Source organism: Netta rufina (genome assembly GCF_964035555.1).
Source record: "Netta rufina genome assembly, chromosome: 2".
In the NCBI taxonomy this organism is placed as follows: Eukaryota; Metazoa; Chordata; class Aves; order Anseriformes; family Anatidae; genus Netta; species Netta rufina.
In genome coordinates, this window is record NC_140124.1 from 11,517,585 (window position 1) to 11,544,709 (window position 27,125).

General features: G+C 41.2%; 1 protein-coding gene across 1 annotated transcript in view; it reads right to left on the minus strand.

The window, feature by feature from the left end:
• The window catches only part of ADARB2 (adenosine deaminase RNA specific B2 (inactive)), a gene marked incomplete at both ends in the record, with an annotated part of 309,097 nt that overhangs the window by 88,010 nt on the left and 193,962 nt on the right, over window positions 1-27,125 (minus strand). Inside the window, 2 exons of the mRNA XM_084306904.1 lie at window positions 11,659-12,566; window positions 22,164-22,250. Of these exons, the coding sequence (XP_084163030.1) occupies window positions 11,659-12,566; window positions 22,164-22,250 (995 nt within the window). The remainder of the gene's footprint in view (window positions 1-11,658; window positions 12,567-22,163; window positions 22,251-27,125) is intronic.

The following is a 27,125-nucleotide window of genomic DNA, read 5'->3' on the forward strand; positions in this document are numbered from 1 at the left end:
CAGATCCCTCTGATTTGCACAAGTCCTCCTGTTTTGCCACAGGGTAGCTTTGCTCAGATATCTGCTTGATTTCAGCTCATTTACATGACAAGGCTGCTACTCTGCCTGCAAGGACTCTTGCTTTGTAGCTTGGCTTGTTGGCTTGATTTTTGATACATAAAGGACAATGAACTTTTATGTTTTTCCTTCTTTCTCTCTCCCTCTCTCCCTCTTTTTTTGAGGGAGGGCTGAAGATCTCTCCAAGTTCACAAATGTCCAAGTAGAAGCTGCAGGTAAAGATGTAAGTTTTGGAAAAACTAAACTCATTTTAGGTTCCTGCCTATTCATAGAGACAAAGGTTTCAAAATATCAAAGACTAGAAAATCTGAAAGGCAGATTATTTTCTTTTTGATGAATACAGGATTTAAAAGGAAAATTTATGCACTGCAGCTTGCCAATATTTCGGGGAGTGCTGTTCTGTTCGTTTACTCCTGCCAGTGTTCTCCAGAACTTGGGGACTGCAGCAGCCTCATCCCTCTTTTACTCTGATTACCCTCAAAGGCAAACTGTAAAGCACACAGCTGGAGGTTCTTACCCTGGGAAAGCAAGGGGCATCACCTGTTATTATGATTGTGACCAAAAATCTCTCTCTCTCACACACACACACACACACACACACACACACACACACACACACACACACAAGGAAAGTCTTTCAATTTGACGCTTTGTATGGCAAGGTGAAATGTCTTTCAAAACATTTTTTTTTTTTAAATTTTGAGTAAAATAATTGGCTTATTTTAGAAATAAAGGTTATTTATTTATTTATTTTAAGAGGTCTTGCTATCTTCTCTGCTTAGTAGCCAGAGCCTAGAGAAAGGACAAATAGAAACCACAGATTTCTCTAGCCATGCTGAGATACTTGCCAGAATAAATATTGCTGGTTTAGACCATAGAGTAACTCAGAAAAATGTGCATGAATTATAGTCAGAGGAAACGTGCTGTGGTATTGAAGAAGGTATATATTTGAAGATGAGCACAAAATGGACAAAGATATCTCTGTGTTAAGAACTCATGTCTGCCATTCTGCTAATGTCCACGTAACTCAATATAAATATATTATGATATGCTAAAATGAACCTTCCAGCAAACCCCCAAGTAATCCAGCACCAGAGATGGGCTCCAGGAGAGCAGGGCTATTACCAGAAGTCAATATCAGAAAGTCACGACAATCAGGCTACACTAATAATGCAATGCTCTGTGGATTTAAGGAAAAGATGCTGAGTTGCCCTATGCTGAGGGAAAACATCCATCCAAAATGCAGCAAAATTTGACAGTGTTGTAATGTTTTGCCAGTCCTGGCTGGGAATAGCAAAACTCTAGGGCTGAGCTGTAAGCTCAATGATCCATATGATCCATAGTTATGTGCGTGCCAGGGATTCTTTTTTTTTCTTCCTTTTTTTTTTTTTTTTTTTTTTTGGGTGGGAGGAGAGCTCAAAGTGTCATTAGCATCTGTGAAAGTGTTTTCCAGAATTGTGTTGCTTGTGAGCCATTTCTCTCCTCTTCATGTTATCATGTTATGAGCCACTATTAGCATTATTATAGGAAAACATCTTTGGTGAATCATGCTGCTATTCCAAGTGGTACGGCAGCTAACTTTTGGCTCACAGGACAGCCATTTCCATTTTAATCTGGATTGTTCATACACAGGCACACAAGCTTTAGTGTGGCTCTGATTTGTGTCTTCTGGGGTGTATCAGTCAGCTCATCTGCCCCCTTACTGCTGCCATGACTATGAGGCTGCATGGAACTTGACTTTATGCTTGCTGTGTTATCAGCCACTACTCCCTTTCATTTTCTAGCTTGCTTTTTTTGTCTGCTGCGTGTTGATGGCTCCTGACTTGGTTTGTAGAGGGTTTCTGGGTAGCTTGATCAGGTTTAAACAAGAACATTCAATTCCTGCATCTCTCTTGGACACAGTTTCTCTGCAATGATCAGGACAACCAAGCCCTAACAGTTTAATTGTGGTACTATTATGAACTATTGTTCCATATTATGAGTGTACATGGGTCATTAGGCACAGAGGGTTAGAATGACTTGTCTGTGTGTATCAAGGAGACTGGAAGAAAGGAGGGGGCTGATTCAGGAGTAATGAGTTTATTCTCTGATATCCCTGAGAGGATTATTCCTTAAAAGTATAGGGCAGAGTTGGTTTGGATAAAAACTAATTATGAAACAAGAAATGAAGCCAATGCTTCTGACTTCACCCTCCCTGCAAGACCCTGGAGACTCACATTATTCATTGTGTTTAACCTAATAAAGCAATGACCCACATAGGAGGGAAGGGAGTGGATTGTAATTATTTCTGTGAGTAGTAATGTCCAGTTCAGAGAAGATAGTCTAAAAATAGGAACTCAGCAATGAAATGACACGAATGGAAAAACCTAGAAACCATGGGACTTCTAGGCTACTTCTCTGAAGAAACTGAAACACATTCATTTTGTTCATTTGAGTTTGTTTGTTTAAAGGAATACTCTCCTTCGACCTTTAGTTTTTAGAGGTGAAGTAGATAAAGGATAAAAACAGCACACAAGGAATTTATACAGCAAATCAGTGTGGCTTCAGTAGCATATGTTCATTTGGGTGACATCTCAGCATGGCACTGATTTTAAGGTATCATTGTCTGAATTCAGGTCTGATTACGTGACTCGTACCTGCAGTAGATGTGATGACAAGTAGGTTAAGAGCAATCATGGCTAGGTGATTTCATATCAAATGTCTTCTCCAGCTCAGAAAGCGAATAGGAAACAATGCTTAGCTTGCTTGAAAGTAAACACTGATTTATCAATTAGAAAGCCAAAAAGGATGAAAAAGCAACATGATTTGTCTAAAGGCAATATTGAAGTATTTAAGGTGGAGGAGGAAAGGTTCACAGACACATTATCATTTTATATTTCTTAGAATTCAGCCTAAGAAGCTGATGGGTATCATGAGATATAGAGAATATTGATGGTTTTCACTGGATAAAACCTTGTGATAAAAGGAGGCTGAGAATTTACCTACTCTATCATTTCTATTTCTCAGGAGTTCATAAAAATATTTTATCTTAACAAAAGTTCACATCATGTATGCTGCATGTGAAAAAAGGGAAAAAAACAAACATCTCGCTCATAAATTTTGCTCCCATCTGAGCAGCAAACACTTGTGAGGAGTTCATATAAAGAAACCACTAAATGAACAGCAAATGGTATTACTTTCTAGAAGAACTTCAGCCAATTCTCTAGCTTTGTTTGGTTATATAAATAGCTGAACATATAAAGAACGTATAATTTTGTATCCATTATAACAAGTCTGAAGTCTGTTGTGTCTGTTCTCACCAATCCTAAAATTAAGTTCTAATTATATTCCGTATTGAGTTTTACGATATGCCTATTTGGTGTGTTTGCATGTGTGCAATAGCACTCTGCATGAAAAGTTTAGCTGAGATAAATGGCAAGAGAAATGTTGTTTTTATCCTGAACTACTACACACGTGCAATGTTGTACTGCATTTACATGGCAAGGTTTTGGTAGCAGGGGGGCTGCAGGGGTGGCCTCTCTGAGCAGAGGCCAGCAGCTGCCCCATGTCAGATCAGAGCCAGTTCCAAATAGCTCCAAAAGGGACCTGCCACTGGCTAGAGCTGCTCCATGGCTGTTGCTGGTTGGGAGTCTGGGAGAGCAGAGTTAAGAAAGGGGGGGAAAAGAACTGCTGTGCTACAGCAGCTGGGAGAGAGGGGTGAGACCCAGCCCTGCAGCCCCCAAGGTGCGTGCAGCAGGAGGGCAGGAGGTGCTCCAGGCACGCAGCACAAGTTCCCCTGCAGCCTGTGGAGAGGCCCCTAGTGGAGCAGGCTGTCCCTCTGCAGCCCATGGGTCCCACATGGAGCAGATCTCCACGATGCAGCCTGTGGAGGAGCCCCCGGTGGAGCAGGTGGATGTGGCCTGGAGGAGGCTGCGGCCCATGGAGAGCCCCCGCAGGAGCAGGGAGTCTGGGGGGAGCTGCTGCCTGTGGGGGACCCGTGCTGGAGCAGTTTGCTCCTGGGGGATGGACCCTGTGGGAAGGAGCCGTGTGGGAGCTGTTCTTGAAGAGCTGCTGCCTGTGGGCAGCCCCCGCAGGCTCAGTTTTGGAAGGACGGCATCTGGGAGGGACCCCGCATGGAGCAGGGGCAGAGAGGGGCCGTGAGGGAGCAGCAGGGATGAAGCCTCAGGGACTGACCACAGCCCCCAGTCCCCTGCAGTGTTCAGGGGAAGGAAAGAGAAGAAAGTGGATAGTGGGGAAGGTGTTTCTTGTTTGCTTTTATTCTCACTGTTCTAGGATAGGCAATACATGATATTAGTTTCCCTATATTGGGTCTGTTTTCCCTGTGAGTGATGAATTGTTGAGTGATCTCCCTGTCCTTATCCCAACCTTTGACCTCTTTCCATTGTATTTTCTCACCCTTTTCTTTGTGAGCTTCTTTTTTTTTGCTTCCCAGCAGCATCACCAAGGATCATAGGCTCTCCACAGGTGCCCAGGCACCCCTCTTCCCTGGCCTTCCCCCGGCACCTGGCAGTGCTGCCTGCCACACAGCTGGCACATGCACCACAAGAGGGAGGTAGTCATCGTAAAATGGATGGCAGTGGCGGGCTTCTGATCCTCCGTGCATGGAGCGAGAAACCTGTTTGAATAATTAAGGCTTCCTAGATGTGACTACAGATAAAAATAGAGAAACAATGCAGTTTTGGCATGAGTGTAATGCTCCAGCTCGGTCAGAGAAGGCTTTGCATGGAACTTGACCAAAGAAAAATTCACTCCGGGCACTTGTATTACAGCTCCATTTAGCAGAGCAGAACAACCATGGCTCGTATTAAGTAGATAATAATGAAGCATCATAAACAATGTCAGGATGCGAGTCCAGGACGAAGCAGGAGCTTTAATGAGGTCCAGCTTGCCGGGAGCTTTTTGAAGTGTCTCTAGTTCAGTTACAAAGCCAGAAAGCAACAAAGGCGACTCTGCCAGCTGTGCGAGTATCTGGTTTAGGAGGAAGTTTTATGTGCGGATGACACCACGCTGGGATTCAGCTTTCATGTACTAACTAGCTCTGCTCATTGCCTGAGCCCTGCATAAACTCTCTCCCCATAACATGTCGCACAAATAATAATTCTTGACAAATCAGATCCATGCCACCGGCTCCCAGGATAGACAAAGCTGGTTCATTGTGGTAAATAACAGGAGCCAGCAGGGTCCTTTCTGCCCATCACTAGCCATATTTAATAAGCAATCTAGGCTGTGAAGGGAAGAAATGAAACACTGGTTCTGTGGCAGTATCGATGGCACGAAGTATTTGTAGTTACAATAAAAGAGCAGTCAGCAGCCAAGTCAGATGGCTAAATCAGATTCGCCCTACTCTAAATGCACGTTAATCACAGTGGACTCAGATTCTTTGTAAAGGAAAATGGCATGTTTTTATTGTTCCCTTTTTCAGAGGAAGAAGGGATTTAGGTTGTTTATAAACTTAAATTTATATAAATAAACACTTGAGAAAAATGCCTTTATGCCTCAAAGATTTTTTTTTTTCTTGAAGATATTAAAATCAGTTTTTCACTTTTGTAAATGGACATCAGCCATTCATTAACTAATTTTCACCATTATTATGGCTCTAACTATTATTAGTTAGGTGAGCAGTGTACTTTCTGTCAGAAGCATTAGGTTTAGCAGAATTCAGGTACTCTGAAAGCCCTGAGCACACTCTGCATCACACAGAACTTAAAGATAAGTGCAGAGGAGTCCTTTTGGGGTGATGCTGGAATTTTCTATGGGCAGGAGGGAGCTGAGTTACAGGGTACTGCCTCAGAGGAACAAAAAAGAGAGGTGTAGATGGGAAGGCTCCCAAAATGCGTTCTATGGCACAGACAGGCTCCTGCTGCTTTTGGTGGTGTTTGGGTGGAGATGCATACACTGTCTCTGGTGCTTGTTCCTGCAGCAGCTTGCCAGACAGTTGTTGATGCAAAGTAATGTGCTATTGTGTAATGATGACTGTACTTCATGTGCAGACCCCTTAAAGTGTCTACACTTATGTGTTGATTCCATAAGAGCAAGAGATCAAAGCCCTTTCTACCCTATTAATTTGTTTCTTCTGATTCTGCGTAGGTAGCACATCTCCCTTTGATCTTTCTAATATACATTAAAACTTGGTAATTTCTTCATCTGAGACTCTTGCTGTAATGTCTATGGGGCAATAAGCCTCTTTTATGTTGGACGTATATGAGGGGTGCGGAGATGGTCCTAGTTCCTCAACTGTGAGCCTAGAAGTGACTGCAATCTTATTAGCAGCCAGGAGAATAATAACAGTATCCAGTGCACTAACGCTGTGCCTCTAATTTTTTTCCTCTTGTTTTTCTTAAGAAACTGTAATCCCATAAGTGTCTTGACTGCCCGTTGCTGTGATTATAAAAATCAGCTTCCCCCACCTGCAGAGTCAGAAACAGATGGTTGAAAATCAAACAATATTTGTATTGCAGAGGCATTTCTTTGGTCCCCACCATTTCCCTTTCTTGCATCTCACTGTCAGGAGCTACACACATACCTATCAGCTGCTTCTCTTTGCATGATAGGAGACAGAAACAGTTATAAAAAATGTACTTGATCACTCGATGAGACAAAGCTCTTCACATAAGCACACTGGAACAGCTTCTCAAAACTCAGTGTTAGTTCTGTGCTGTCCCTCCACACCAGAGTCAAATCTATCACTGCCATCCTCAGCACTGGCTTAATTGCAACACAGGTGAGAGGACATGGTAGCAAGGAAGTTGGCAAATTAGGATAGTTAGAGAAATAAAATGAAGGAGGCAGGAACAAGTGATACTGAATGGAAATGAAGTGTTTTACAACCCAGAGGAACAAGCTTTTGGAGGGAAGCAGATGAGAGGCATGGGGTACAGGGCTTTCCCTGATGTGGTGCTTGCTCTTCCCATGACATTGTTCACTGAGGTGATACTGTGGTTAGCTGGCAGGAGGCTTCAATCAGTGCAATGTGAATACTCAGATTGCTCTGGTCTGCAAATGGCACTTTTGAAAAAAAGGATTTAACTGGATTCAAATGGTTAACCTTACTTGCAGAAGGAGAAAAAAAATTTGAATCTTTCTGATGAAACTAATGTAAGTCACAATGAGGCTTCATTTAAATAAATAAATTTGCAAGGACTGCTCTGAAGGCTCTGGATGAGAACCAGCAACAGCAGTGTTAAGCAATTTCAAAGCCGAGCGAATGTGATTTTCACACCTATTCGTTTTTAATTTAGGTCCATTTGAAATCCAAGCACCCCTCTATTATTAATTAATGGTTTTGCTCTACAGCAGTAAGAATACTGTTTAGACTGAGTGAGATAGATTAGACGGACCGTAAGATTAGAAAAACAATTTGTAAACTGGTCAGATGCAGTTGGGGGTCACCTTGATCTCCTGAAATGAGCGCAGGGCACTCAGAAAGTCTGGGAGCGTGAGCACAGATATCTACAGTGCAGACTCATTAGGGCTGGCTGGGTCAGCTCTCCTCGGTGTCATATCCCATTCTGGATTACAAGAATATTAGCTAACAATGTGAGGAGAAATAATTGTCAGACTTCCATAAAAGCTGATAATTGAAGAAAGCGCATACTATTTGATGGACAGTTTGAGTTCAGACCAAGTATGCCAGGAAACAAGAAGCAATTATTTAGTGACTTAGAAAAGGCACACAGTGGTGCATTGTACTTCCCATTCTCATGACTTACTTTATCTCTGCTGTTCTTCATTAGTTTAGCAGCTCTCCAGGCTCCTCCTTGGCTACTCTGATCAACATGGTATGCCCAGTCCCAGACCATCAATAGTATTTATTTCGTGTTTCGGTGGCCTAGCACAGATAAGACATCTGGTTTGAGGAAGAGCAGTTGCTGGCAGATTGATGGACAAATCTTGTGATCATTTCAGATGGTCCCTTGATAATCTCAGTTACCTCCTATTCACCTTATACATGTTCAAGAGCTCGGAACCCCATTGTACATGTACGTGAATCACAATAACGGATCAAAACACTGTTGAGGACTGCAGAGAAGCCACAATTTGGATTATATTATCTTTAAATTTTGAGTTAATATATTTTTTTCCTGGTGTAAAACGTGAGGTATTGTTTATTTTGGGGTATAATCTTGCAGTCATGCCAAACACATAGTGGAACAATCACAGAGAAGAAAATCAGAGGCAGAGAGGCTTTTACAAAAACACTGGCAGTGTAAAGTGCTCAAACTTTCATGGTGGGTTTTCAGCATTGGCAGGTGAGGGGCAGGGGAGACAGCTGAAGAACCAAGTTTGACTGCAGTTGCCCCAGGGAATTCATCTATTTCTGGCTTTGCTGTTCTTGCATTTCTTTGTTTTGCCTGAATCAGAAGAGATCAATATGGCAGGACTTTACAGCTATGCTCCAAATTTCCTGCCGGTTCAAGAAGCCTACAGTGTAGGCAGCACCTATTAGAACAGACTGGAGAAAACAGTGCCTTTCTTGACATTTTGCCTTGAATCTCCCTTGGTCAGCATGGAAAGTGGCTGTCAGGCTGAGAGCATGCCTGAGGGCCAGGCTGAGGAACACCAAGTCCCCTGGGAGCCTTGATGAGCCAGGCACAAATGTCGACGGTTGGAGTTCCAGCTGATAAGAACCTGTGAAATTTTTGACACTTCCTTGGACCAAGTCAAATCTGTAAGTTCAGCACAGCTGGGCTACCAGTGTTATGAGGTTTTGGGCTTTTCCTGTTTCCAGTCAGGCTATAATCAGGAAAGGCCAAATTATGGCCTCCTGTTTATAGCCACTGAGAAATGGGAACAGGAGCAGAGACACACAGAGGCATAATATTCCTTGGGAAGGACAACCACAGAGATAAACATCCGCCTGTATTCTACAAAATATTCAGAATATGGGTGAAACTGATCTAGTTTGTCTGTCCTCACTGGATATCCTGAAAAATAAGATGGAACACACACACACACACACAAAGAAAAAAAAAATAATAGTGGTGGCTGCATAGGAGAATGGTTACTCCTTGTTCTGTGAAGAAATTAAAAATTCCTAATATTTCAAATTCTGTCCCTAAGCTGTTTGAGTTTCAGAGTGCTTTCATGCTTTTAAATAGATTTGGACACAAAACAAGCTGAACTTACTAAATGAAAAGTAGGCATAGCTTTGAAAATGTGGCTTGAAATGTGTCCTTGAAAATGTGTTTCACAGAAGATCAGAGAGATAGGAAGGAGCTGAAACAACTTTCAAGTCATCTGGTTCTGACCACAGCTCAATGAGAACAACACTCTTTCCAATACAGTTACCACTGCTTCGACTGACAAAACAGCCAGATGGACTGACCGGAGCAGCGAGCAAAGAGCCACTTGATGAGATGCTGCATAGCACAGCTGGAACAAGTAGATACGCTTCTGTATTTAGTGCCTAAGGAAGTCAATGGAAATACATTTGCTGGTGTCAGTGGAAGATGGGTTACAACATAACCGACTATTACAAACTCAGGTTTTGTGTCATGGACACTGTGTCTGTTGATGGAAAAAGTTAGTAAGGAAGTCAGAAGAAATCAGTGTTAAGGCTTCTCTCTCAACGAATATGCTGACTGCTGGCATTAAAAGTGCCTGACTAATCTTTTAGTTGGACAAAACACAACCATTTAAAAATACTGACAGAGAAAGTTTGATGACACCTTTTCACTGACATTTATACTTCCAGAACAGTGAGAAAACGAAGGTAAGGAGGTCAGAAAAAGCCTTAAAAAAAGAGAGAGAGAATACACGATGAAGAATGTATTGTACAGTGAACAATCTGGGATCCAGGTAAGATGTGATATGTGAATGGAAGATATCAAGAAGCCAAACAACCGGGAAATACTTGAGAGATAAGGAATCAAAATAGTCGTACTTGTCATGCAGTTTCAGAATATGAGATACCAAGTTATCTGTTGATGAATGCATGGTATTTACCTGCTGATCCACCCAGCGAAGTTCACTGAGGGCAGTAAAGCAGACAGTAGGACATGAACAGAGATTCCTTTTTATATCCAATTGCTAGGTTTCCATGGGGAAGGACAGACATGTTCCTCAAAAGAAATCACTTTTTTTTTTTTTTTTTTTTTTTTTTTTTACCAGAACTAATTAAGATAGGAGACAGCATGGAGTTCTCAATTAAATCTCATCCTTACTTCAGAGGAGTACTAGGAGGATAGAAATGCCAGGTTGGCCAAAGCCTCCAAAATGCCTGCAAAGCAGCCTGTGAAGATCACTGCTGTTCTTAAATTATGTTAATATCCCGCTTGTGCATGGAGTTTATAAACCAGAATTAAAGGGAAAGAGGTGGAAGATTATGATGTATTTTAGAATTCCTCACATTTCTTATGTTTCCTTTTTGGAAACACAGGAAGGAAAATTCTGGGTCACCAGATAAAATTCCTGGGTTCTGTAGGCAATCATGTCACATAAAGAATTCATCTCCTATCAAACTCGGTCTTGCTAATGAACATCTTTACTAACGTTAATGGAAATTGCTACTAACAATTTGCATTTACACACTACTTAAGGATCTTAAAGTGTTCTTTCATATAATATGCCCATTTTTTATTACAGGAATATTGGATTTAAATGACTTGCCTAGGGTCTCACAGCAAGCCAGCAGCAGAATAATTCTTAGAGCTCCCAGTGCTTTGCAATAAATCCTGGACATTAACAACTCCCTTCAGAAAGGGAGCTTTGTGGTGGTAGATCACCTCCTGGTGCTGGTGGATCAAACCTTTTATGATAGTGGAAACAAACCAAGAAATCACTTGAGCCCATGTAATGCTTCTCAGTGTCTGCAAATCCTGGCTTCCTTTGAACCTAGAAAATTGACACAAGTCTGAGTAATGCTAAGATAGCCTTTGGCATATAACCAACTATGAAATTTTGATGTCCTAAGGATGTACCTCTGATCTGTATTTTCTGTATGATTACAGCAGGAATATCTACATTTATTCCAGGAAAATTTCAGAGCTTTCACCATTCCCTGTTAGAGGCATATTTGGGAAAAAAAAAAAAAAAAAAAGAAAAAAAGAAAAAGGGGAAGGGACTGGGGGCAAAACAAAAAATGTAAGACTATAAAAAACAAAAATTCTTAATTTTTCTAGTGACAGAATTGTCAGGAGAGTTTGCTCTAACAAAGGCACATTCCGTGTCATTGCTATCTCCTCTGGATGGTGCTGTCCACAGCAAAAAATAACTCTCAAAGGAGAATATGGGACATCCCTTTGTTTATGGACCCACATCAAGAAAGAGGCAGCATTACAAAATGACCTGCTTTTTCTGCATGTGTCAGCGTCACCATTCTCTCTACCTAACATTGACATTTTGCCCTACCTTCTGCCCTCCCATCTATGCCTCATATGGAAAGGGCCAGCAAATTGTGCCCAAAGATTTCGGATATGATTTTTAAGCTTTTGCCTGTGATAAACACTTTTTTTTTTTTTTTTTTTCTATGAAAAGGGAGCTATTTTGTGGCACGGCTCATCAGAGGAGCCATCTGATAGGACAACAGCAGGAACAGCGACACCGATCGCACTAATTGAAAGAGTTCCTCCAACGTGGTGGTGGCTACTCAGGAGCTCTCACCTGTGGCAAATGGTGACATTTACTCCTGCTGGGAATGTGGCTGGGCAGCCGAATGTTAAAGAGGGCCTGCAGCGCAGCCTGCGCTGCTTGGCCCTTGGCCAGCTTCTTGCTACGTCCTGAGCCTTCAAATGTTCTCCCGTCCACTCGCACCGCCATCACAAAGCTCTTGATGTGCTGCTTCTCCACGGTCTCTGACAGGCAGACATACCGCAGGCCTGACCGCAGCTCATTTAGCAGCACCACCGGGTTCTTCTCGCTCTCTGCTTTGGAAGCCATCTTGTGCCTGTTTTGCTTACTGTGGCCCATTAGGTCCAATGTATGGCAGAGTAAGCGCCCGTGGCGATAAGCGGTGGAAAGCAATTCGTTATTAACCGGGTTATAGACTGAAAAGTCCTCGCTGTGTGTGGATGGTTCGAACTCCTTGAACAGAGTATCTGGGAAGTCTGCCTGATCAGAAGTAAAGTCCGTGGATGGGTTGATGCAGTTCCCCATGGCAAAGTGAGCTTGGCAGGCGTTGGGGAACTGGACAAATGACTTCAGAGCTAGCTCTGCAGCACGCATTTTGGCTTTCTTTTTCGTGGGCCCTGTGCCTTCAAATGTAAGTCCATTTACTTCCACAGCAACAGCAAAGACTGGAGCGTGTACTGGACCTGTCTGGGAAACCATTTTGTATTGTAAACCTGGTTTAAGTTCATGTAGCTGGACCAGAGCATTCTTTGGTGTCACTGACCATGAGACTTTCTTCCAGATGAGTTGGAGTTTGCAGAAATGGCCATTATTGCCATCCTCTAAGGGTCTTTTTCTCTTAATGCTAGGTGTTCCCCCTCTTGCCCTCTCATTAGAGGGTATTGGATGATCCTCCAGGTTCCCAATGTTTCGATTTTCCTTTACTTCTGCACTGCTGGTACCTGTCAGTAAAGAAAGAAAAAACCTCACATTACAGTTGTCATCAGAGCAGCTGACATCATGCCTGGGGCTGGAAAAATAGCCAAAAAAGAAAAGAGAAGTTAATGATAGATATCCTTGCTTGTCCTCTTTTTGGCTGGTTTCCTTGTCATAGCACAGATTCTCTGCATGTCCTGAATGATTATTTGTTCCTAAGGTCCTACTTCTGTTAGTCAATAGCCTCCTGTTTAAAAAAGATTACATCACTCAAAGATAAAGTATAACTGATGCCTTGATGCCATGTGATTTAAATAAAATACTCTATTCACACTGGGTAATTATAGTGAAAAGTGAATAGTTTGCAAAGCTCCCTCAGGCTTTTTTTTTTTTTTTTTTTTTGTATAATCCATGTGTGCGAATACTTATGAACACATTATTAGAAATCAGAAATGATTCACAAATGAATCACAAATAGAAAAATGGGTAAATGCATTGAATAATTTATTTGCTATGAATACATTAACCAGTTCTACTCACACCATAGGTTCTTTTGTTGCTAACATCACAAATCCAGCTTAAAAAATGATCAGAAAGACATTCCTAGTATTTGAAACAATAATTTGATCTGGCCTTGGATTCCAGTTTAATAAGTGAGAATCTTTCTGTCAAGTTCAATTGCAGATACTCTTAGCTCCTGCATCAGCAACAACTAATATTGCAAAAAATCTAGGTAAATCTAAATCAGAGTAGGAGAAGCCAGAGCATCATGACGGGAGTGATTACTGTTGTAAAAGATGATTTATGTCAAAGAAAGCAATGGGAGAGAGTGACTGCTAGGAAGCACTACGGTGATGGGGGAAGGGGATGAAATGACAATGGGGAGCTGTGGGGGGAGCACTCTCCTGCTGTTGTGACAATGAATCACACTGCTCTAAACTTCCCTTGTGCAGTGTTTGTGCTGCTCTTTGCTACAGCAGATGTATGACTGAGAATGGAGATTCATCTCACTGATGTCCTGAATGAGACAGAAAATGTGCTTATATCTAAATAAGTGTCATAGAACATTTCTGTCATTTCTGATGATTTTGTTTAAACGTATTGCATCTCTGATGCATCCTTCAGCCCTCCTGTGCCTTGCTTGGGGCAGAGACCAAGTTGGGGAAGTAAACATGAATTTAATCAACCCGTGAAGCAACCCATCCCTGGAGCGATGCACCTGATCCCTTTCAGAGCACTGCCTGGCTGCCTGCTGTATTCCAACCAGCATTGCTCGCAGAGCCTTTTCCATGTTTTGTTGTCAGACACGAGCATGCCACCTGTGCAGGATGTGTGAGTCCCAAGTACAGGGGAGGTCCTTAGAGGACAGAGAATCCTCTTTCCTCTTTCTGCAGGGCCATGGCCATGTTCAGCTTCCTCTCTACCCCGATGTACAAGCTGGCTGCAAAGATACAAGAGGTGAACAGTCGTCTACGCCTCAAGGAGCTTCTGTTGGAGCAGCGTGTCTTTGCTGCAGCCCAGTATTAGGCTGTGCTGACAGATGCACAGGGGCCTGCAGAGAATTATGTGGAACCAACCATCATAATTAAAAACCTCCTTTGTGTCCTGATGAGTTGCACTTTTATCAAAAGACTTTTTCTCATCAGAGTGATAAGGCTGCACTCATGCAAATCATTCCACAGAGAGCAGCTTACTGCTTGGACCTGAATAAAAATCCTGGCATGACTGCATGTGTGAGAGCCCATTTGCAGGGCTGAGGCTTTTGGCTCCCTTTCCTGAACACCCTTGGGTGCTCACTGCACTTCCAGCCTGTGTCTGCGCCTCACCGACGTTACTTGCTGAGCTCCATATGTGTGCTGAAGTGCCTTGCTGAGGCAGAACACGGACTGACAAATTAAGGTCTTAGTGACTAGTTAATTTTTACTTTCTAAAGCTAAGGGGAGAGAATGAAGACAGGTGAGGAAGGAAAGAAAAAGAAATACATAATAGAAAAAGAAAAGTTTCATCACTTGGCATTCAGCCGCATAAAATGTGACATCTTTAAACCAGCCTAACTGGAAATAAGACATTTAAAAGGTCAGGTTAAGTAAGACACAAGGATAATGTGGTCTTTTCTCGTTGAGTTCACAACACTATTTATGGAAGTTCTGATCTGAGAGGGAAGGAGACGCCAGCTTTAACTTTGCTCTATTTGTCTTGGCAGTGACTTCGTCCAGCCATTTATTTTCCACTCTGACTGTTTCTCCTGTTTCCACCCATTCTAAATACACCTCTTTGGTTGCTTGCTTGCTTTTTTTTTTTTTTTTTTTTAGAAAAAAAATAAGGTGAAATATTTCAAGCAGACACTTTTCTGAAGCAAGTGAGTTTGTTTCTGTGTTACACACCTCCTCTCTCCTCTTACCTAGCAGGTTTTTACAGACCCAGTTATGGTACATAATGATATTGTACTCAGGAAGCATGACAAGAAAGATAGCTTGTGCTTCACACTGTATTCAGGACTGACAAGAATTTGTATTGATTATGCACCACTGAATAAGAAAACTCAGGGGTTATTTCAATTTGTAATTCTTACTGTATTTTTTCCAGCTTTTTTTTTTTTTTATTATTATTTATTTTTATTTTTTCTTTCACAGTCAGAGCACCATAAATTTGTGAACAAGAACGTGTGACCTTAGCATCATACCTTAATCACCAAAATATGGCAACATAAAATAAACATTACTTTTTTGTCTTAAACTCGGTCTGTGAAATTCTTTAGCCCAGCTTTTGGTGAGCAGAGTGTTTGCACTGAAGCAGTGAAAAAATGCTGTGATGTAAACACAAATCTTCTAGAGGTTAGGCACAGGATAGGTGGACAGGATAAGGCATGTGTGAAGGTGATGCATGGTGTGCCTTGGCCTAATCACAGTGAAGGAAATCCGTGCAAGTGTCCCTACAGACAACAAGATTTCTGAAGGACCTCATCCTGAAACACCAGGACAGAGCTCAGTTCTTCATAGACTTCAGTGGGAGCTGCAACAGGCCAAAAGTCATTGCATCATGTAAAACAGAAGCAGCTGAAACTCTGAGTGCCTTAGAAAGCCTGCAAGCCTGATGGACTTGTGTGATATCTGGTAGCAGCTGGACAAAGTGAAATTACTTTATACTTTCAGGTATCTTTGAAATAGGAGGTCTTTGAAATGTGCCTTTTATGAGACCTCTGTATAGCAGACATGAGATTACCTCTCTAATGGTGGCACATGGACTTCTATTGTGAAAATCAGACAAAGCAGGCAAATGACACCAAACTACATAAGATAAATACAGTAAGCAGCTGTAATAGAACAATCACAAGCAATTTTAGAAATGAAGAGCACTAAAAGGAAAGGGGTAAGTCGGAGGATACACATGGGGAAAATGCAAAACTGTGGATCATTTTCAGCCCTGTTATCTCTTGTAATGTCTTTGCTCTTGAGTTCCCCAAACACATTCTCTACACATTTGGAAGTAATTATAATAAAATATGGTTCTCCAATGATGAAAGGTTGGAGAATAATAAAATTGTAAGGGGGCAGAGTTAACAAAAAAGGAGAAAGAAAAATATTACAATTTTTTTGGGGCAATAGATTCTAACCTATTGTGTAAGATCTCAAAAAATAATTCTGCACTGTAAAATGTCCTCAGATAAGTTTATTCATTGATTTTGCAGTTTTACAAGCAAGAGGAGACATTGCAGTCTTGTATTTGCTTCAGTAATTGAATAGGAGAGAAGAAAGCAGTTAGTGAAATGTATTTATTTATGCACTATTCCTCAATCTTCTGTCTGCTCTTTCATGTTTTTCTCCTTTTGGTCATTATGCACAGTAGAGTTAACCTAGAGAGTCTGCATCATCAAGAGCTTTTCAGAACTATAATGCATCACTAATAATGACACTGCCTATGTCTCTGGGTCATAAGGGCTCTACAGAACTAGCCATCCGATACTCCACGCTACATTTGAAGAGATAATATTGTTCCTGTTGAAGGTTATTCTGCTGCCAAGCCAACTTCCAGGGAGGATGGGAAAGAAGAGGTAGTAGGTGGCATCTTCACTCTGGCTGGCATCTTTAATTTTGAATCACAAGGGGCAGTACATTATTGATAAGCTCTGATGTTGCAAGAAAGAATTTGCAGTCTCTGTAGCATAGCAAAATTCTGATTCAACCTATTTGTCTGAAACAGCGAGTTACTGCTGTTAGAAATGTTTAGCAAACACAAGATTGCTACCAATGCATGTTCCACAATACAGGTAGGATTTAATTTTTATTTTCTTGTGTTCTGCATTTTAATGTCTAGCCCTTGTTTGACCTGCTTACCTAGAGTATGTTTTTGCTGTTCATCTACATTACATTAACTGCAGAGGTTAAAAGAACTGACCTCCATAATTCCTGGCATACTTGAAAGTGAAAAATTTTAAATCAGAAGCAGTAGGTATGAACCTGGGAGACAGAGCCACAATACTTTTGTCCAAGGTCAGCTACTACATCAAAAGTGATGTAGGGCAGCTTTCCTCTTGCAGGCAAGATGACATTTTCATACACATATTGAATCCATGACAGAGCTTTGGGAACTCTTCTGCTGGGGATTTCTAGGTTTATATTATTGACTTTAGAATAATAAACTTGTAGATAACAACAGAAATCATTCCTTCCTCTCTTAGATGCAAGCACACAGACATATATTTTAAAATCTTCATGAAAGAAGTCATTATGTAAGTCTACTTAAGGGAAACCAGCTCTGATCTCTCTGTTGCAGCTGTAGCCCTCCTCACCAGCTCACAGGGCTCAGGCTGCTTAAAACGATATTGCTAGGATTTACTGGTGTGTAACACCACTCTGTGAAGGAAAACATTGCCTATGCACAAAAAGTACAGTATTTTGCTGAGTTGGACTGGAGACTGAATATTTTTGAAAGGTGTTTGCCATTGCCTGTGGCTGTTCCAGCCACAAGTTGGCAGTTTGTCCACCATAGTCAGATACTGAAAATGAGCTACTGAGGGTGCATGGACAACTACTTTTGTCTAGATGCCAGTATTTAGAAACAATGCCCACCCCTGGCCTCTGATTTATATGCCATATCAAATCTGGGATATATACATGTATCCTATTTTCCACACCGTCCATGCTACTGGTAATATGTAAGATAAGGGGAGCAGGAAGGGAAGGAGGAGAGGTCATTTTTGAATAAATAAAATGAAGATACTCTACTTTGATCACATTATTGTCTGAAATAACTATGAAATCCATGCATCTCTAGTAAAACTCTCACCAATTAGGGAAATTATTCAAATAGCCTGACTTAGATGATGCTCACACTCTGATATCCTATGTCCAAGTTGGCAAACGAGCACGTGCAGCAAAAAACATGGGCAGCTCCAAGCAGAAATGGATTTAAGTACACGCATGAATCTGGACCAGACTAGAGCTTAGCTTTAAGCACAGGAGAGATCTGAAAGGGGGTAATAGATACAGTTTTCAACATGAAACCGGGGGGTTTGGTTCTCTTATGTCAGCTGGTGTGAGATAGCTTTTCTTGCTGGAGGAGGGTGTTCCCCGCATTCTGGGAACCATGGTCCTTGCTACATCTCAACTGTGCAATCTGAGAAGGGACTTGACCAAAAGGCTCATAACCAAACATACTTCTAAACACTGAATCATGGGCGGGGACTCATCCCACATGATTTTTGCTGTTTCTGAGATCCTTATGTTGGGGACCATCATCATCAGGTCTTTCTGCTGGCACTGAGAAGAGTTCTGTGCTTTCAGAAGGGAGCTGCACCACTTCTATGCATTTGGCACCATTGCACAATGACAGACACAGGAATCATATGCTCCTGTAGACCCCAGATTGTGAGTATTTGTGTCTAGTGATGGTCTGCCTTGATGTTGTAGCATAGTGTGGATGGAATGATTAAAGATCAGGGACAGGCGGAGGTCTGTAGCATCATGAAAGGCAAGCAAGCAGTGAACAGGGAATGATTATTCACTGTTTTGTACAATCTGAGCCCTAGAGACAGCAGACTTGAAACAACAAAAGGGTGAACTTCTTGACAACACACAAAATCGCTGAACTCCTGCTCCTTACTGTTGTTGAGATCAAAAGCATCAGTGGGCTCTGGAGAGGACTAGACAGGTCTGTTGGTGTATAAGAAATATGATGAGTCAGGTGCAAACTCCAGCTGAGTAAATTCCTTGCTGGGTGCTAGAAAGATATACTGAAGGGAGGATCACCCTTTAAATGTCCTTTTTCTCAGTGCATCACTAACAGTAAATGTTGAAGACAGTGTACACAGCTAAACATCCTATTTCTAATCCCATATGACAGTTCTTACACTTTCAGGTATATCTGACCTCTGGGAATGAATAGGGTGATCCTTTTCTCTCATGGTCAGGGTAAAGTCTTCACTGGAGAGTGATTATTAGCCTACCCCAAATGCCATTCCAAAGGTACCTAGGGCCTTCAGTATCTTTTTCCAGCAGTAGTTTATGGATCATAAACCACATTAGTACTGTCTATATGTTAATAACCACCAGTTTAAAATGCACTTGCAGTTAACCTGCCATGGCTCCATTTCTAAAGAAAACCTAAAGGAAAGTGAAAGAGAATTTGAATCAATTTCATCTGTTGGGACTCTGCCTACTGATACAGCACGGTCTGGGCAGGGTGCTCTCACAGGATGCTCAGTTAGCAGCTGGGGTTGATTGGACACGTTGTCGGTGCTGTGATGATGTTATGTTTATTTTGGTGTGGTGAATTCTTTTTCTTTTTCTTTTTCTTTTTCTTTTTCTTTTTCTTTTTCTTTTTCTTTTTCTTTTTCTTTTTCTTTTTCTTTTTCTTTTTCTTTCTTTTTCTTTTTCTTTTTCTTTTTCTTTTTCTTTTTCTTTTTCTTTTTCTTTTTCTTTTTCTTTTTCTTTTTCTTTTTCTTTTTCTTTTTCTTTTCCTTTTCCTTTTCCTTTTCCTTTTCCTTTTCCTTTTCCTTTTCCTTTTTCATTTAAGTGAAGTTTGTGAAGGTTGTTGTGATAATTGTAAAGTAAGAGTATATTGTGAGTAATCTTAAATATGCTTTTAACAGAGGCAAGGGGTGGAAAGGATGTCCCCCTGCAGCCCATGGAGTACCACGGTGGAGCAGAGTTCCACGCTGCAGCCCGTGGAGGAGACCACGGTGGAGCAGGTGGCCCTGCACCGACGGAGGCTGCCGCCTGTGGAAGACCCCTGCCGGAGCAGATTCCGGGCCAGACCTGTAGCCCGTGGAGAGGAGACCACGCAGGAGCAGGTGACCTGGCAGGAGCTGCTGCCTGTAGGGGAGCCAGGTTGGAGCAGTTTTCTCCTGAGGGATGGACCCCGTGGTACGGACCCATATCTGGAGCAGCTCTGGAAGAGCTGCTGCCTGTGGGAAGCCCATGCTGGGCTTCATCAGGGACTGATGAACAGATCTCTCCTTTCAGATCTCTCCTGTGCCTTGATGAACATCAGTTCATCAAGGACTGCATCCCGTGGGTGGGACCCCACAGCACAGGGGACGAGAGTGACCGAGAAGGAGCGGCAGAGAAGAAGTGCTGTAGACTGACCATAACCCCCATTCCCCCGTTCCCCTGTGCCGCTCAGGGGGAGGAGGTGGAAGAGGGTGGATGGGGGGGAAGGTGCTTTCGGTTTCTTTCCTTTGTTTCTCACTTCTCTAGCTTGTTAGTAATGAGCAATAAATCTTACTATCTTCTTATGCTGAGTCTGTTTTGCCCGTTACAATAATTATTGCATGATTTTCTCATCCTTATCTCAACCCTTGAGCCCTTTTCACATATTTTCTCCCCATTCCTCTTTGAGGAGGGGGAGTGAGAGAGCGGCTGTGGTGGAGCTCGGCTGCCCACTCGAGGAGAACCACAACACAGGGATAACTCAACCACTGCTCTACCTTCCTAGCATTCTCCTAGACGTCTGTTAAAGTGTTAACACAATAGAAGGTTCTGCTTATTCAGAGCAAATCACTGAAGCTCTTTACAATGCCTAGTTAGTACACAGGTACCTGTGTGCTATAGGAATTAGTGGGATCTGTGCCATTATACTAGAAGTGAACAGTGAGGTATGGATGATTGCAAAGTAGTTCATCTTTGTCTTTTTTTTTTTTTTTTTTTGAAAGGTTCCTAATAGTAGCACTTAAAATGTGTTGTATACATGAAGAAGGAAGTTGCTGTCATTATCACTGAAGTGAGTGTTTGACCCAAGAGAGGATTAGGCACAGTGTTCCTGAAAACTAAAATTTGCTATTTTTTTTCCAGAAAATGTAGCTTACCCTGTCCATGTGAGCTATTTTAAAGCCAGCACAGGCTTAGCTTTACAGCAGCAATAAGAAAATGGTGTTACAGTGTTTGGCTTGTACAAACTTCCTACATTACCTAAAAATAACTAAGTGGCACTTTTGGGAAGCATTACGCAGGAGGTGCCTGCACAAGCTCATCATGTGCATAATATGTTTCCTGTGTGCACTCCTCATATCTCTTCCTGAAAATGTAGCCTCCCTGGGACCAATCTGAAGGATTTTCAGGATTTTTTCACCTTTGCTGAGATATGTAAAAACCTGCCAGTCCCCCTGCAGCAGTACAGTGTGATGTCCATTTGATCCTCAGCAGCAGAAAGTAGAGGGCTGTGCTCAAAAGCTATTACCCTTGTGCTGCATCATGATCAAACCACAGCAGATTAGCAACAACGGGGGAAAAAACATTCCTCCCACCCACTGCCTCTAATAGGGCAACATATCAGTGTGTGTCTGGCTGGGAAAGAAACCCATCTGGTAGGTGATACTAAAACTCAAAGAGTTGCTCATTTAGTTCAGAAAACTTCCCACCTTTTTTTTTTTTTTTTTTTTTTTTTTATGATTTGAGATATGTTACTGTAAGCAGGGCTGGATAACACATGCCAATTGCTTCTGGGTGATAAATGGGAGGGCTTGCTGAGGGCTATTCAGCCCTAGGGAGATACTCCTGAGCTGGTGGGTGTTTTGAAGACTTCACATCTCCTTCCAACCAAGCAGCACTCCCATCCAGCTCCACAGCCACAGCACGAGGAGTATCAGTGCCTTTCTTGGAGTGCAAGTGCTCGAGACAATCCTGTGGCTAGTTTGGGGGTTACACCTAGTTCATTTAAGCCTGGTTAAATCCCTTCTCAACTGAATTTAAAAGTATAAACTGGGGAGAACTTTCAGTATCAAAAGTGTTCTGACCCTTAGAGACTGTGAGAAAAGCAAGCAAACAAAATAAGGTAAGAAGCAGGAAAGGAAAAGGAGCTTCACAGTCCTGTGACTCTAAATGTAAACATTTCCTTCTGTAATAATTTTTCCCTTTGTATTTGTTTCACAACACTTATAAATCCCATTTGCCAGGCCTGCATAGGGAAAAGTGGGAAGGCGAGTTGAGGTTAACCCCTCCTTTCCTGGATATCGGAGAACATGTTTAAACTTGGTACCTGGGAACTTTGCATTCTGCATGAGGACTGGGCCCGGGGCCTGCCAGTGTTTGCAAGCCCACCTCCTTTCCACAATTGCCCCTACACTACAGAGCTTGTATTGTTGAACTTTGTTATTCATCTGTTTGTAAAGAAAAGAGACTGCTTACTTAAATTGTCTTCATCCTCCATGGTGCTTGTGCCAGGACTCAGATACTTGAAGGGTGCTATAAAGGTTGACAGTATGCTTAATTTTTCTAGAAGAAAACAGAATAAAAAATACATATAAAATCAGTATTTTGTCAGTACACCCTGACAAAATACAGATCTACTCTACACTTCTTCTCAGGTGAAAACATTTTGGCAAGTCCTTTCCCTTTTTGCTTTTCCCAGCTCCACATCTCCACCAAAATCCACAGAACTGAATCACATTTGTTACAGCTGGCACATGCAAATCCCAAATGCATGTCCCTCCTGATTTCTGTGTCTAAGCAGTGCTTCTGGCCGTGCATCACAGCAGTGGTGCCCAAGCACTGCCCTCCAGCCTGGACCTGGTGTGAAGGCCAAATAAGAACTGATACTGATTGATACTAGCTCAAAATTTAGCTCTTTTTTAAAGATATACTTATATATATAAGGAAAAGTTGCTGATAGCACAAACTCTAGAAACAGAAATATTGAAGATAAATGTTTTGTTTAGATTGTTAGCTCATTGGTTTAGTTCATTTAATTTGTTGAGTCTGAATTCCTTCTGGAAAGCTACAGATGCTTTGCTGGGGACCTACATGAACATAGTGGCTACTTCAGGGAGCGGAGGCAAGAGAAACACACTTTATAAAGGTGATTCATAGATCTGAAGGACTTATTTGCTTTCCTAAAATACCTATCTGCTTAGAAAGCCTTAGTGAGGTGGAATGGCTCTGAATCATGCACATTGTGAACAGTGCTGGGCTTTCATCTTGTGGCAAAAACATAAAAAACAATCTAAGCATGTCTTCTTTCAGGTAGCACAGGACAAATGATTTGTGTGGGCACTCTATTGGTGAGAAAGTACTTCTCTGAATTTCCTTGAATTACCTGGCTAATAAATGTACTTTTCTCAGGTAGCCACTGGTCTGGAAGGCATTCTGTCTGAAGAGCTCTTAATCTTTTTCTATTTCAGCAGCACATCTGTTAGCTTTTCAGCTTGGTTATTCCTACATTTGCAATTAATCCTTGCTCTTGTTAAAGACTGTTATCAGAATCCATCAAAAAATGACTGCAGATGTTTGCCTTTAGCTAGGTAACATTACTGCTCAACTCTATTACGAGGAAGCACAGTAAAAGCTGACTGTTCTTTGTTAAGTAAATACAATAAGAAGAATAAAAGACTGCCTGAAGAAAACCTTTTTCTGTCCAGAAACCTTTCAGCCCAGACTAATATATAATTAGAGCACAAATTAGCCTCCTTGAATTGCAGTTTCATTAAGGGATTGTAGTGATGTCACAAACCGAAAGAATGAAGCTATTTATGAATGCTTCAGCTAAAAGATTTTCCTAAGTGAATACTTTGACACTTCTTGCTAAGGCATAGCTCCCTGAGAAATGCAGCATCTCTGTGAGATGCTGTCTCAGTGTAAGGGAGGCTGTTGGGTTGTGATCAGGATAAAGGCTGTTATTTTCTCCAGACTTTTTCAGCTAGTTTCTTTTAGGAAAGTGAGAAGAACAGAGACTTTTGGGACCTATTCCAAATGCTACATTGGGTAAGGGGAGTGCTTCAGATAGACTTAGGACCAGGGTGGTCCTTGACTTCAGCACCAGCAAAGGCCCTTTGAGGTTGTTAATACCTACCCCAGTCACCAACTGGAAAACAAAACCATATAGTTTTATTCCATATTATTACTGGATATTCTATGAGTCGTCTTTCACCCCAACACATTCTGTGCATGCAGTAGGCCGGATTTACAAAACAACTTTGAACGTTATCAAATTATTTTCCTTTTTGCCTTGGGTGGCCCTTTAGCCACCTTAAGGTTTTGTTGTTACTGTTTCCCACTTGTACCTGAAGACCTTGCTCGTGCTTTCACTTTGTGTGGCAGAGAGCCATGATGGCCTGTAAAATTTACTGCACTCTTAGATCAGCAATGGATGCGTTCATGTCAACCAAGCTCATGCAGGCCCTAAAAACAGGATATCCTTCAATCAATATGGACAATAAAAATCAGAATTTAATATTTCTGTTCATTGGTGGAACAATGGAAGATTTAGTGTATGTCTAGAAGGGGGAGGAGGGCATTTTTTTTGAGTGTGTGATGCAAGAAAAGAGGAACTGCAGTATGCACATAGCAGAGGTGAATTATGGAGCCTATGGAGGAGGGGAAGATAGATGGCAGGATAATTAAATGTAGGTGTTTACAGTGAAGTAATCTGGCTGGGTATATATCTTCAGCTATGACTGTGCACTTCCATCTTTTGCACGTTATTGCCTATTAACATATAGGCACCATAGGATGCTACTTCAGCCTTATTGTCAATGGTGAAATTCAGTGTTATTTTTGTTTACTATTTTGGAATATGATTAGGTAAATTCTGTATTCACCCTTTACAGTCCTTGTATATTTTAATGTCCATCATAATTAGTCTTATCTCTGCCAGTCTGATGAAATCTTATGAATAAAAATAAGGGATATGTCTGGATATGAAAAAGCAACACAATTTCTTAGAGAAATACTTTTAAAGTCTCCTTTTCTTTCTTTCTTTCTTTTTTTTTTTTCCTTCTTTTTCTTACTCTCTTCCCTTCCCTTTTTTTTTTTTTTTTTTTCCCCAAAAAGAAGCAACAACAGGAGGCCCCAGATTAGAGCTGCTATTTTTTCTTTTTAATTGTAAATGTTCTCTGTATTTGTCTAAGGAAGTTGTTTTCCAAGGCTAGGAAAGAGGGCCTAGGAGAAGAAAACAAGACATTTTGAAAACTTTTCTCCAGAAAGGTGGAATATATAACCCTACATTTATGAGAACCTGTAAGAGGAGCTATTATTGCTTGTATTACAGTTGTACCAAAAGCCTCCAATGACAAGAAGGAGCTATTTCATGAAGGCCACAAAGGAAGTTGTATTTACAATGGAAATTGTGAGACAAAGAGCAGTTGGTAGTGGGATTTATTTCTAGTTACAGTGGAATGCTAACACAGGAGAATAACATCTTATTTTGTAGCATATTCACTATAAAAACTTCCTTCCGATTGATGACACCTGAAACTCTACTCCAGTACCTTAAACACAAAAATCACCACTTCTACACATGAGAAAAACATTATAGGAAGAAACATTGCTCTTCTCTGTTTTGGGACAGAAAAATATTTGAATTCAAACTTCTTCAGTATATATTTTCCAACAACAGCAAATAGTTAAAAATAATTGTGAGCATTGTGTTTACAGTAGCCATATAAATCATGCAAACAAATTAAAAAAAAAAAAGAAAGAAAAAGAAAAAGACAATGGCCAAGATATTTTTGTGTATGAAAAACAGAAAATAATTCAGTCCAAATGTTTCAGCAAAGCTTAGCATATCGAGCAGACAAATTTCCACTAAAATCTGCTCTTTTTGTAAAGTTGCTCTTGCCCTGTGGATGCAGGCAGGTCGCAGGTCTTGTAAATGCACTTTTATTGTGGAGACAAGAATACACATATACAGCTATAAATAGCTTTTGTGCCCTTCATACCTATCAGTATTTAAAGGGCATCAGACAATACAGCTTGATCATCACACGCACTGAGGTTCTTTCACTCTCAATCACCTGAATAAAAGCAATGGGAATGGCAGGAGTTCAACACTTTTAAAAATCAGTCCTTATACATGTTGGACAACTTGTTTAGCTTTAAGAAGAGCAGACTGAGTGGGGTCATAACAACAGTCTTCCAAGACATAAAAAGCTGCTGTACAGAAGAAAGAAGCAAACAGCATTCCATGTGCATTAACACAACTAGAAGTAATGGACTTAAATTGCACCATGGAAAATTCACTTTAAACATTAAAAAACCCTTCCTAACAGTAAGGATAGTGCAGCACTGGAATAGATAGTTTAGTAGGGAGGCTGAGGAGCTGTTACTGCAGAAGGGTTGTAGGAAGATGGTTGGCATCTGCTGGGTGTTTTACCTTTCTTTGGCTCAAATTATTACAGTCTCTCCTATCCCTCTAGTCCCCATTCGAAAGACTTGTCCTGGCTTTGATATCACACAGTAAATTTTAGCCCAAACTTGGAAAAATGAGAAGTATTTGTTAATATTAGCTAATCTCTGAGCAGAAGTGTGTGGCATGCTCTTTTGCTTGGCAGCTAATGAGCACTATTAATAACATTTTTAAAATTTTTTTTTTAAACACAACTTCTGAACACAAGAAGGATTAGACAGATGGCTACCAGTGGTTTGCCAGATCAGCATTAGCAATGTTTTACTAAATTAGTTTCATTCTCATATTTTAATTGATTACCATAAGCTACTTTATTTGTCAGAGGTTTCTTTAACAGAATTATTTTAAAAACAAAATGCAGACATTATAAACCAGTCTTAAATAATTCACTTGGTTTGCATGGAGTGTGAAATTGCTCAGGACAGGTCAGTTCTGATGCAATAATACAAAACTTACTGAAAAAAAAACTAATTTGATTTCTCTAAAGCAGTATTTGCAGCTGTTCAAATAGTTGCATTTTTAAAGCCACATTAGGCTGGCTTTATTTTGAAAGGGAGGGACATGGGGAGGGAAGAGATCTTGCACATCAGGAAATGATTTTCTACCTTCCTTCTGATATCCTACTCAGTTCAGGCTTGGGCTGACAGTGATTGACAGGAAGAGGGGATTCCTTACACAAAAGAAAAATAGGGCAAATTTGCAGGGAAAATAACAATGTCTTTAAACCACGGAACTTACTGAGAGAGGCTCACAGCCTCCTAAACGATGGCCTGTACAGCCACTATGCTGCATAATTTAGTTTAAGCAGCCGGTTTCCAGATAGGGATTTACTTGCTTGGTTTAGAATCAGTGTGTACAGACTAATTTGAGAAACAGGCATTGAGTCATGAGTTCCTGAATGTGCATAGCTGTAGCAGCATTGCCCAAGTGCTTTTGGCTGCACTGACAAGTGGGAAGCCTCTGTGTGA